The sequence below is a fragment of the Neopelma chrysocephalum genome, unplaced genomic scaffold (assembly GCF_003984885.1).
Source record: "Neopelma chrysocephalum unplaced genomic scaffold, ASM398488v2 Primary Assembly neopelma1_135, whole genome shotgun sequence".
NCBI classification, from domain to species: Eukaryota; Metazoa; Chordata; class Aves; order Passeriformes; family Pipridae; genus Neopelma; species Neopelma chrysocephalum.
The window spans coordinates 143663-157302 of NW_020897797.1; the positions used below are offsets into that span (position 1 = coordinate 143663).

General features: G+C 40.2%; 1 protein-coding gene across 10 annotated transcripts in view; it reads right to left on the reverse strand.

Moving 5' to 3' along the window:
* FGGY (FGGY carbohydrate kinase domain containing) overlaps positions 1 to 13640 on the reverse strand; it is a 149432-nt gene that overhangs the window by 116006 nt on the left and 19786 nt on the right. For all 10 annotated transcript variants that reach the window (XM_027698977.1, XM_027698980.1, XM_027698983.1 and 7 more), the window contains exon 5: positions 7926 to 8011. In XM_027698977.1, coding sequence (XP_027554778.1) covers positions 7926 to 8011 — 86 coding nt within the window. The remainder of the gene's footprint in view (positions 1 to 7925; positions 8012 to 13640) is intronic.

Genomic DNA, 13640 nt, shown 5'->3' on the forward strand with positions numbered 1-13640 from the left:
ACAAACCCTTGGTGATTTCACAAAACACATATATTTATATAATATCAGGCTCGCTATCTGGCAACATCAATTTGCAAACTGCAGTGAAAGTGTTCCCCACCCCTCAGAGCACACCAGACACTGACACCAAATCAATACCCAAATCTCCCTGAGAGCTGAAGCAGCAGATGGTCCATCACAATGGAGAAATGACAGAACACATACATAGAAGTGTCTGCTTTCTTCAGACACATTCTTGAAAGCACTGTATCACTGATCTAAGATTATTTTTATAGGCAGATGACAGGTCAAGCATAAAAGTGCTCTGTTTTAAAGGTTACAGAGTTGGCAAGCTTGGTATCACTGCCACGGACAAAGAATCATTTGCTTTTGAAGTCTTCCTTGTCAGGTTATTTACATTTCACAGTTAAAAGGCTCCTCTCTGGAGAACATGAATGCTAAAACAAATAAGAGAAAAAGTCCTAGGCAAGCTAATGCTCTTTAAAGAGATAATGTAAATCAACCCTGACACCATCAGTGTCATCCTAAAGCACGCTGAGAATTTCCAGGGAAAGTTACTCACATTAAGCAGATTGAGAGAGTCAGCCAACAAAAATAAAGCAAACCTGTAGGTAAACTGCCTTCCAGGCCAAGACTGTTGCTACAGCCATGTATTACAGTGAAAGGGAGAGGAGGAACACTCCAGTGGTGAAAAGCATTTGTTTGGGAAGTCTGCAGGAAGAATTGGTCCTGAATAAATAATTTATAGTGTGATCTGTGAAAATGGCTATGGAATACGACACCTAATTCTCACTGCAAGGCAGACAGAAAGCTGGATGCCCAGCTAAACACTTAGAAGAATGTTACCCTTCAAATTATACGGCTCTTTTCCCAGCTGTAAAATAATAATGCTACTTTCTTACTTAAGAGCAGCATTTAAAGCCTGAATTTGTTAACACTCTTTCATATGCAAGGTATTCCAGAAGAGTAAAGGTTTGGATTTTTTTTTTTAAAGACAAGATGAAAGAGCTCCTTATGGAATAATAAATTTCTGTGAGTTTAAATACTTCTAAGCACTGTATGTACACATGCAATGCACAGACTTCATGCTACATAGCTTTCTTTTCCTTCCCTGGATGAGAACACTCCTGGAATGTTATTGTTTTCAGGGGGGTGGTTTTTAAGAATTTACTGTGAATACATGCATTATATATGTGCACACTGAAACACTGCCAGGGCTGCAAATGACCCAGGAGTTCATAAACATGGCTATTTTCTTATCTGGTTCAAATTTATGCAAGGAAGCAATTGTTACACAGCTCTGGCTGAACAGAGACCCAACCCCACAAGGGGCAGGGGCTTTGCGTGGGGCTTTCCATGAGGTTTCACATAAGAAGAGTTCAAAGGAGATGACAGATCGTTCATTACATCCCCTGTACCACGAGGGTCTGATCCCTGACGGTGTTCACAGGAGCTGCTGCAAAAGAAACACCCTGAACACTCAGCCTGTATCTGAAGATGATTATAAAAGATGAGATGAAGAGAACTGAAAGACAACAAACTCCTCTGTGGTTTCTGTCTTGTCTTTCCTCAGAATTTAAGGCCATAACACCACAACCTCCTTCAATACTCTCCCCCAGCCCCAGTGAAGCACAGTTATTCAGTGCCACCATTAGTCAGGATCCCAGAAAGACAGATCTCAGAGATTCCCAGCCATCTCTTCACAAACTTTATTAAGTGAAGATTATCATCTGAACCTCAGGGAAGTTAATAATTACAGTGTTCATACATATCTATAGTGCTTCTGCACAGGATCAACAATGAAAGGGATGTTTAAACACAGCTTTTTTGCTTCAATGGAAAACTGAGCACCACTCATCAGCTCAAGTAAATGTTAATTATCACCATGCAAAAATAAAACACATTTTCTGATGTACATCATAGATTTATTTCAGAGGCTTCTTAAGATGTAGGATGTTGCCTTTTGAGACTGAAGAAATAAGACCCTTAACAATGAATATATGAACTCTGATTTAATTTTTTTTTTTTAATTATTATTTTTTGAAGCGCTGGAGAACATTTTAACCATCACAGAGACACACACACACACTCACATACACACACACACACTCTCAAACTACCACACTAGGCAAGATCAGAGCTTAACAGCCAACAAAACACACATTCAATCCCTGAGATCATTTTCCTGAAATAGAAAACTACATATGTTTCTCAAATTTCACATCAAGCCACTGCACAGCTCGAACCACAGGGGAGAAGGGAGCCAAGCTGCCTTTGGGCTTGGGGGAGTAAGGACCTGAAAACAAGATGATTCCTTTCATATCAGCACGTTTCTCATCCACAATCTCAATTTAACAAACACCCCCTGTAACAGTATTTCTAGCTGGGCTGGCTTATCAAGCAGCCTTTGCTTTGTCAAATTAAGACACATTGCCTTGGATCAGTGAGACTCCCTGAGTTCACGATGACTTCATGGTTGGCTCAGAGTTCACTGTCTCTGTGGAACGCTGCCAGGAATACATCCACTGCCTGCCCCAATCCTTTCTATACTGACCTAGCTGGCTTTTTTTTCTTTTCAGCAGCAAATGAACACAATAGAAAACAAAGGGCTAGATACTGCCACAGCTAATTAACAATCCTAACATCTTCAAAAAATAATCAAAGTAGTAAATATTTGAAGATCTCAATGTAAGCCTCTGCATTGCGAGGTCTCAATGTATGTCCAAAGCTGCTGGAAAGGGACAATGCAGTTTTTCTGCACAGTAGGATACTATGAAGGGCTCCTGTTCTTGTGGAAAACACATTAAGCTCCTTTTGCTAATATTTTGTAAAGGGCACTTGTACAATAACAATAGCTAAAGCTTCCTGTTTGCCTGTGTGCTTCCTGGCTAAGGTTAACGAGACCTGCTAACAATTTTCTTCTTTAGCACACAGAACTTTTTCAGGTTACTCTGTATACTCAGGGACATGTCATTTTTAAATTAAAAAAAAAATCTAACAGTAATGGCCCACATTGCACCTGCCCTTCACAATCCTGATAACTTTTCCAGCTACACATTTCCTATTTTCTGGATCAGCCTATGTGTCACCAGTCTCTAAAGAACATGTTTTGAATTTATTAAAAGCCCAACAGCAGAAGAATTCTCTCATTTGGCAAAGATACCATCACAGGGACACTTGCTCTTGGCTCCATGACAAGAAATCCACGGTACTTTGTTTGTCCAATCCACAAAAACACCATTCCTCCCCTCCCAACCAGCCCTTCAAGATAGTTCTCCCTTCTCCAGAGACTTTTCCAAACAAGTCTGCAAGTCTGAAGTTTTGGGTTTCATTTCATAAACAGGACACAACCCCCGAGTGCAGCTCAGGATACTGTCACTGCCACATGGGCTCAGCACTAATCACAACAGCCTTCTGAAATATTCCCTCGGCCCTTCCTGAAATATTCCCTTGGCCCTTTCTTTCCACTGAGAGGCCTGATTTTTAAACCAGCCATCTTTCGAAGTAGGCACAAAATATAAACAAGAAGCCAAACTCCAGGGCCCAGTCAAAGGGTATACATTAGTCATGGCAAGGCTGGGAAGGAAGGGAAGGGCAGCTGGCCCCAAAACGGTTGTCTGCACTGGTCCAGTTACCACGTCTCACTGCAGGGATTGCCCAATCCTTTAAAAAGACACAGACATCCTTCAGATAATCATTTAACTCACACCAGTTTGTTTTTTCAACTGCACCTCTAAACATAAGCTCCTCTTCCAAACTCTCTCCCTTTTCAGAGTTTCCAGCCTATCTGGATAAAACATTTGGTGAGGACTTCACTGACACAGCGATTTCATCTCACAGCGGTAAAAGCAAGAAACCTCCTAAGAGTGTGTGGATCTATCAGTTTAACAGCTGAAGAGCAAATACAGGGATGAACAAGAATGAAATCCCCAAATGTGTTCAGCTGCCCGAACACCTCTGAAGATGCAGATTTAACTCACTACTACAATCACATAGAGGATACAACAGAGCAGAGACCTGGATCCAGATTCTTGGATTCAAGAGCACCTTCTCAGCTTAATGTTCCACTAAAAACTTCCATCACTGTGATTCAGCAAGGGACCAGTCTCTGCTATTGATCCCAGCAGACTCTGCATCAGGTCTAGAAATATCCAAGGAGTCCTCTGGATTTCCGTCAGTGCAACGGAGCCATCTCAAGCCCTAATGATAAGCAACTGGAAACGGGTGACAAATAAACTTGAAGGACTCAATCACTGCTTAACACAAAGAGTCAGCTATTTAAATGTGCTCAAGCCAAGGAACTCATAAATGAAAGAAAACAATTAGTCAAGGGATCTTCCTGTTGAAAATACACTGTATATTAAAAAGATATCACCCCCTCTCACAGAGATACAGAGTAATATTGGTTATGTCGTTCCCAGAAACGCTTTTAATCAACTACAACCATTTCTCCTTCACTTTGCAGTCTGTAATTACTGTAACAGCATGAATTTCTTTCCTATAAAACTGATTTTCTCTGGAGAAACTCATGATCCTGAGATCTGTTGGAAGGAGATAATTTAGAAAAGTTCCTCCAAAGTATACGAAACATCTGTTCCACCCTTTTCCCTGTCATGATGGCAAGCAGCTGAAGACTGACTGGACAATTATTTCCACAGGAAAATTATTTGCATCAACATCCCTATAAGAGATGAAGTCTCTCCTAGGTAATACATTACTTTCCCCTAAATATTAACATATCTAGAGGATAATAATATGGAAAAAAAATCTGCACAAATATTGAGTTTATTCCAACTTTTTTTGGTAATTTTGGGAGGTGGCTTGCAGCACAATGTTGGACACTCTCTATCTCAATAATGTCAGCCTGACATTTTTCCCTATGTTTCCAAATCCTCCTTCACAGGTTTAATCTCTCATTAGTTACAGTTCATCTTAAATGCAGGAGAGACCCGCTCATTTTCGAGTAAGTTGCTCATGACTGGAAGTGGCCCTGAAGCAGAATGCTGGGTCTAAACACACATGACCTTTGAGAAATCTGGGTGTGAATTCCACCCAGTTGAACAGCTCAGCCATATTCTTATCTGCAGTGGAATCCCTCATGAGACCTCAGAAATACACTGAAATTACAGATGTGCATCTCTGGATTCTCCATCCATAACACAGTAGCCTGTAACTAAACCAGATAAGTGTTTAGATTTTATTAAGATAGCTGTACCCAAAACACCATATAAAGGAAAAGTTATCAGAGGTTGTAGATGGTGGGAGGGGGAGCAGTGAGTCACACTCACCACAAGTGGAAGTGCTGAGCCTCTGCAAAGCACTTTTAATGTGTCCTTGACAGAACAGCTCTTCCTCCCCACCACAGCATTTCTGAGAGAACACAACTGAGTATTCAAGTGGCAAAACCAACACTTCATTGTTGCAACCTTGGGGGGTAGAATCTGGGAAGTTCCAAAGTTTTAAATTTGTTAACTAAAGAGCTGTCAGTAACATTTGCAATGCATAATAGTCAGGATCATTCAGAAAAACTCAATGGTCTTTCATCAAGGAGAAACAATAAAAAAGAACTATTTTAAATATGAAATATTACAGGCAACAGTCTTCCAAGAACAATGGGAATCAACAATTTGGAACTTATCCTTTGCAAGTGATGGGTGGGTGTTGTTCAGAGAGACACAGAGCAATTTCAAAGCCAGCAGGTAAAAAATCTCAGAATACATCTGAATCTCCAGCTTGGAGGTAAGAAGTCTTTACTGTTTTTATTATAGTTCCACTGGAAAAAAACCTTGGCAACAAGGCAGTCCAAGCCAGCACAATTTTAAGGGAAAGAGAAAGGATTTCATACTCAGAAACACACATCAAGAACTGCTTTTCAAATATGTCCCATTCTTGTCTCACACACAACGTTCTGCTCTGAGTGACCTCACTGAAGGCAAAAAGACTATACACAGTTTTTAAATGTCAAACACACACAAAATGTTTTAGAGAGCCCCTTAAAATTTTAAAGAAGCAAGGTCTTTCCCATAAAAGTGCTTTTGGAATTGCATTTATTTTGGTAAAATCCCCATCACCAAAACAAATTTAAAAAAAAATAAATCTGTCTTTTATCAGGGCCAAGTTCTGTATGATTCAGAGTGAGTAACACTGTGTCTTGCCCTGTGAATGGGCTCCTTTGTGCTCAAAGGGAGAAAAGGTGGGAAGAATCTTATACTTGATAAATTCACAATTCCCTTGTATTATAAGCATATGCAGGGCAAATTACTTCACCAAAATACAAGGAAATTCCCCAAAAACAGGTGTGCATGGGGGAAAGAGAGAAAGGGGTAAAAAATTAGGTTTGATTCCAGCAAAACATTTCTTGTCCTTATATTCCTGTCTTTTTCTTCCTGCTTTGCTACCCTATAAGACATTCCACTAGAGCCAAAACAATGGGCTTAATTTTAATGTTAATGGGCTAAACATTAAGTTAGCAAAGGAGGCCCTACAAAGAACTATTTTATCCAAAATAGAAGACTCTCAACCAAAGGTGGGGGAGGACTCGGTCCAGAAAGTCTTTTCCCAACATTCATCAATAGAATCAAAATGTTTTTGAATAATAAAATTGTCATTGCTAAGGGAATGAATTTGCCAGTCTAAATCCAGGCATCTCTACTTTTGAGTATAATCTTCTGCAACAGTTTTTGTTTTTAGAAGAGGTTCTCTGCTTCACCTCCAGGAAGTTGCAGCCAAGAGCACAAAGCCAAAGCCAGGCAGGACCAAGGAGCCATCAGTACCCCTGTACCCTCTCTTTTCACACCATTCTCCATCTAATGCCCTGACTAATTCTAAATCCAAGTCTTCAGTACTTTCACGAGTTGCAGACCCTGCATGGAATATCATCTGGGATTTATCCTGTTGAAGGAAGAGTTGGGCCAGGTGACAGGACTGCTTAGACTGCAAGATCTATGGGGTGGGAGTTGTTCTTCTGTTACATAATTCACAGTTATCCAGCAAAATCTGACTGAAAATCCAAAGGAAGAACTGAGATACTTTCTATCAATTACCATCCAGCAACTCCGTTTTTCTTTCAAGTCAAACACAGCACTTCCCTGCTCTATAATGCAGGGAATATATAATATATAACACTATAACAAAAGCTGTCAATCATGAAGACTTACTAGGGAGAAATAGAGTACTCAAATAACTCAAAAAACTGTGTCTGATGCAAAGGTATCTTCATTTCCAGAGAGACCAAAACTACCCTCTGACCAGTTTTCATCTGAGACTACATTTTGCAGATTCAGCTCCATAAACTGCAATGGAAATAACTGTGAACTGCAGCTGGTCATGTAAGTCCATAAATAATACTGTCCCTCACTTTTCACAAGGAGTTGTTTATCTGCAAATACACTTCACTTGTGCTGGTGAGTTGAATGCAGATTTTTCAGGGGTTCTCTCAGAGGGTTTTGTTAAACTGCTCAGGAGGTATTCCAGGATGCTTTTGAGGAGCAATACAGCTGCTGCGTTTTACAGTGAAGTGACCACTGTAAACAAGATTTTAACAGATCCCTCCCACAGGGCAAAGAAGTGTTTCCTTCCAATTCTCCTGAAAGTCAATAAACTTGTAAAAACCCCCAGATTTCAGAGAATTATTAAAAGTGTATTTCACAGGAATTAGAGCAATCACATTTCTGCTCCAAAATGGATCACAAGACCAATTAACTGACATTTGTAGCAACAAACTGTATCTGTGAACTACACTGCTCCCAGGAACAACTGTGCTCAGGAATGCACATGGAAGCAGGAGATAGGTTCAAGATGTTTTGGGGCAGACTCAATTACAGACAGATGTACATAACAGCATGTCCAGTCACAATGAATTAAAGCAGAACATACAGAAGAAAACAGATGAGGATGACCAAATCATATTGTTATAATTAACATACCTTGCAGTGACACCTGTGGCTTTCCAAGATAAGAAATCCGGAAGATCAAAGAAGTAGCCTGCCTTCTCCCAGGATTCCTGCAAGTTCTAATAAAAATATGTTTAGAAATGCAGATATTAGAGGTCAGGCATGATCATGTCCTTATTTTAATACAATTTAAAAAACTGATATTCAGGTAAAAAGGACAATTTTTTCAAACCAACTACTCTGATCATCCTGTCTGCTCTACTCTCTGATTTACTGCCTAGAGAACTGAGCCTTTGCCCCACCACAGGCTGATCTTAAGCAAAGTTTCCCATGAAAAGTTCATTGAGGCACAAGTTTCAGATCAATAACAGGAGCTCTCAGTTCCCCATCAGGTGCTCTGTGTCACAGAAGCCTTGAAGTCAACACACAATCTTCTCAAAAACCACTTGCTTGAAGGACACTCTACTTTCTAGAATTTACCATTTTAAATTTCGTATTTGTTAATTGTAAGCACAGGAAGGAAACAAACAGCTCTGTGAGCATAACAACAAAGCTTTCAGATCACACGGCTTCTGGAAAAGCCACTTGATGTTTCCAAACTCCTAAAAAACTCTTCTACCAAGACAGATCATTTGCAGGGAGTTTCCACTGCTCTACTCTGCAGACAGATGGTGATCCAGAAAGCAAGAATTCAATGCCCACTTCTGACCTTGGTACACTAAAACCAGTAAAGAACATCAAAACCAAACAGAAGTCAGTGCAGCTGACCACAATCAGACTACCACAGGAAGATAATATTGCTTTAAAAACCTCTACCAGCTTTTTAAATCATTGAAAAGGTGCAAAGTTTTCTCACTTATTAAGAGCAGCTGCTGTGCTAGAAACACAAGTCCTACCTGGGCTCTTTCTGGAGCCAGATTTAATTCCATGCAATATCAAGAAGGTACATGCTAAATTAAAAGAAAACATAATTTCATTTTAAGAAAGAATATGTGGCTCTAGAAATTCTTCTCTGTGAGGGTGGTGAGGCCCTGGCACAGGTTGTCCAGAGAAGCTGGGGCTGCCCCATCCCTGGAAGTGTTCAGGTTGGATGGGGCTTGGAGCAACCTGGGATAGCGGAAGGTGTCCCTGCCCATGGCAGGGGGTTGGAACTGGATGAGCTTTAAGATCCCTCCCAAGCCCATTCTGTGATTCGATGATTCTGTAACTTAATTCAAATACTACACGATATCAAACTACAATCTTACAAGTCCAGAAAATTGTTGAAAAGGAATCAATGAATTCCAGAAACTAAGGTGCAATTGGGTAAGTGTAAAAAAAGAAAAATTTTCTTTAGGTTTGGATCATGCAAAGAATCTGTCTTACCTTTCTGTTTAGTTGTTCAAAAGCTTCTGAAACATACTGGATTTCTACTAAGTTCAAAAAACAAATGCTCCAATTACAACTTTTTAACGTAAAAGGCACAACCTTTGGATGTTTGTTCCTGACCACTCAAGTTTAGCTCATGTGGCTGCTACACACGTCAAATTTAACTTCATATGTGAATGCAAAGGAGCTCCACAGTTTAGTCCAAAGGTCACTCAGCCTGATTATTTTGATAATAAAAGCCATTATGTGCTGTTAAGACACCTGACAGCCTTCAAGGAGCAACAGTAGTTTGTCTATTACTGGTAATAAGAAAGGAAGCTGGATTAAGAATAACTGTCCTCTTCAAACAAATCTGCTTCACCAAAGATACTCCTTGGATCCTGATTCTATTTCTTCAAGAATTCCCAAAAGCCACATGTTAGTGACACTCAAAGTATATTGTTTCATGAACATCCAAATGATTCATTTTTTGCCATCTCGATGCTGTGTCATCACTAATTAGTACAGACAACAAAAATCATGGTGCTTTTTCCCAACAAATTTAAACATCTCCATGTTTCACTGAAGTTAATTCAGATTTATTTTCACCCACAGTCAGGAGTCTGTGACCACATTAAAAGGATTGTGGAGAAGATCCGGGAATGTTCCCAATGCTGTGTTCACATCCTGCGACTCACCCTCCAAACTCACTTGGAGGAACTCACACAGCCTTGCTGTTTCCCAGGAGTACTTCCAGAGTCCCTTTCCTTCAGCTCTCTGATTGTTTTGGGTTGTTTTATAGATAATCCCAAATGCTTGGGGACAAAGAGTTTAAGAATTATGTAGTGCAATGCCTTTTAATATTCCTAGACAAGGAATGCCCAGAATAATGAGGGACTTTGTAATTGGACTGAAAATACACACAAAGGCAGAATTTCACAGGAGCTCCAGCATCCGATGAAATTTTTTGGAGACACCTAGAGCCACATTCTCCTTGGAAAAACTGAAAGAGCTTTAACATTCAGATTTTACTCAGGTTTGCTGAGGTAGCCTCTTTCTGTACAGGAAACCTTTGATTTCTGCTCTTACTGAGTGTATAGCTATCTTGTGAGATGGAGTGATCTTCAGTCACCTAATGTTTGTTAAAACACACGTTTTTCCACCAGAAGTAAACTGTGTATACAAACATTAAAGATATTCTAACTTTTGTTATTGTTAAGAGATTAAATATTAATCAAATTATCTTAAATGACATTATAGACAGCCTTCATAATAGATCCCTGTTGGCCATGAGATTAACTAAATTTAGGCTAGAAGCAACATCTGATTTAACACAGTGTATCAGTCTAAATTTCATGGCTACTTATCAGCCAAAGCCCAGAAATTCAAAAATCATCTGAGAGTGGTGTGTCAGAAATCCAAGTTAAAACCAGGAGGGACAGATGGAAGCAGAAAAATGTTTCACCATTTAGAGCAAAAATGAAAGCTGATGTGAGCATTCAAGTTCCACATCAGGTCAAACTCTAAGTCATCTGAAAACCAGAAAGAAACCTGAAAATCACTGAAGAACCATCTGCTTTTCCCAGTTCGTCCCCAGATTTGAATTTCCATCTCCCAGGCAATCTGTAGCACAGGGCTATGAAGTCTATCAGTGCGTCTTTTTCTAAATTACCGAAAACAAATGTACATTGTGTGAATGGAGGAAAGAGAACAACCCAATACTTTAATGCAAACACTCCCAGGAATGCAAGAAACTGATGTCCCATGCCCTGCTCCAACTGACAGAGCAAGGACTTATAACCTGCATCTCCCACACTTCACATGGGATGCCAAATCATGGGATAGAGCTATTCCAAGAGAGGCCCTGAGCAGAAACTCTGCCCTTGCCAGAGCCAAGGCTGCAAATGGATCAATTTTGCAATCATGACTTGCCCTCTAATTGGTAAAAGATTAACTGACTGAATTATCAGATTCAGGAAGTGGGACAGGGGGGAGAGGAAGGCCTTGGAATGTAAACTCTTAGAGGAAGACCACCAAGGCAAGATGTGTCAGAGCCATGTGCTGGTATCCTCAAATCCCAGAGGCATCCTGAGCATGGCTTGTGCACATGTGTCTGCGCTGCGCATGGATTTTGATAACACAGAGTGCTGAAACATTTATAAACAATTCCAAACAAGAGTTCAGCTCTAAACTCAACAGCCTGGACTCATTCTCACTTAACACAGAATTTATTGTTTATTTTAATGGAAAAACATTCACTCACATTCAACAAGACAAAAAGCCAGTGCAAGGGCAGCAAGCAAGGAAGAAGAAATGCAGTAAAGGAGCTGCTGCCAGTCCACCCACTGTCCTTCCCTCCACAGCCAGGGAAAGAGATGCCTTAATTGTTCCTGCAAATTATCCCATTGGTAGCTGCAAGTCCCAGGGGGGCAGAGAGAAGAAGAGTGCTGGATCAAACAGCAGCTCTAACTGAGGATGTGAACTGTAACACACAGAACCATCACTGACCACTGTGCCAGGAAAAAAAATCCTACTGATTTTAGTCATTAATTGCAGAGGAATAAAATGTAGATAGTCATTCTGTCATTTTTATTTTTTTTTTGCTAAAGGAAGGCTTTTCTTTGTTTTTCAACGCTACATTAAGAACAGAGTTGAGAAAGCAGAGCATAGGAAAATTGCATTTCATTTGGAGACAGTTACTAAGCAAATACCTACTCCCAGCCCAGCATCCCCCACCCACTTAGAATAAACTACAGCATCTCTGATTTCATGGGACTAGTATTTTTTAGAAATAGCTGATTTGTAATGTCATTACTATGAGGAAAACATAACATGCATCCTTTCAGTTTGGCACAAGCTACAATAAAATTTCCAGCCAGAAATTAGTAAACAAGATTTTTTTCTTCTACTATCTCTGGGGAAAAAAAACACTAACAGGCTAATTCAGGAGCTGCTAAACCCTGCCCTGCAGTTTTTGCACTGCTGTGTTCGAGCTGTGCTCTCACTGCTCTAATGCTGGTTTGCCACAGCACAGACATCTGTACAGTCATCATGTACAAACACCTGCAGCAAAATAATTCCCAAGGGAAGGAGCCTGTACCTGTATTTTCAGCTAATATGCAGGCATCTACCTCCCAGAACTACCCACACACCCTGAATGCGCGTGAACATCCCATTTCTTTAGCCAAAGTCTACAAAACAGCAGAACTTGCTGCAAAAAATGCACGGGCAACTACAGAAGAACTATTGCAATAGTGTCGTGCAAGATAATTCTAGACCACAAAGAAATCTAAGGAAATAAGAGCAAAAGGAGTGAATTTAAATAGCTATTTTGAAAGACCCCTTTCCTTTTCAGTGAAGCTGACATTCAAACTTACCTTACTGACTTCAGCAAGACTTTGTCAGAATTATGTTCCAGCTAGCTTCTAAATATTTGTCACAGGATAATGATTCTTTATTTCAACTTTATCTACACTTGATGTTTTTAGTTTGGCTGACCACATTCAAAAGTCAAATGTGGCTGTATCCACACAAATCAGCTTTTGGAAAAAAAAATCATGTATTTCTCTTATTTTACATTACAGATTTAACACTGGACTCTCTCTCTCATCACACATGGTCCACAGAAGCAGAAAAATGCTCCTCCTAAGTGGGCCACAGATGTGCCCACTTCACCCAGACTGCCCCATAGGCCACACAGGAGCTGCACTCAGCTGATCACTGACTGCAGCTGTCCCTGACACAAACTCCACTTCAGGGGTGGCTTTGCCACAGGAACACCCATCTGCAATCACAAACACTTCATGGAGACTGACTACTAGGTGTTAGAGGGTGAAATGATTCAGCACTGATCAAACTAAACTGAATGTAAGGCACTGCAAATCAAACAAAAGATCTCAAAAAGCCTATTATGGCCTTCAAAGTTTTTCTTAATTCAAGGCCAAAATGGAACAGAGATGAAGAGCTGTAAGAACAGAATACATCCTGAAGCCTCTTGTCTCTAGCTAAATCTCTATTATGTGTAAGGAGATGAAATGTTAAAGAGAATGCATTATATGGAAAAGAAAGTCAAAAAGAAGCAGATGAGAGTAAATCCTTCCTCAAATAAAAACAAATTGAGCATAACAAAAAAGCATAACAAAAGACATAAGGACCAGTATCTACTTCTCTTACAGTGGTGTCAGCTCACTCCTCACAGTCAGTGAGGCCATCCTTGACTTCAGTTCTAGGAATAGGATGATGGAAATGGAAAAGCACAGTTAGGTCATCACAGAATAACAGAATGCTTTGGGTTGGAAGGGACCTTAAAGCTCATCTCGTTCCACCTCCTGCCATGGGCAGGGACACCTTTCACCAGACCAGGTTGCTGCAAGCCCCATCCAACCTGGCCTTGGACACTTT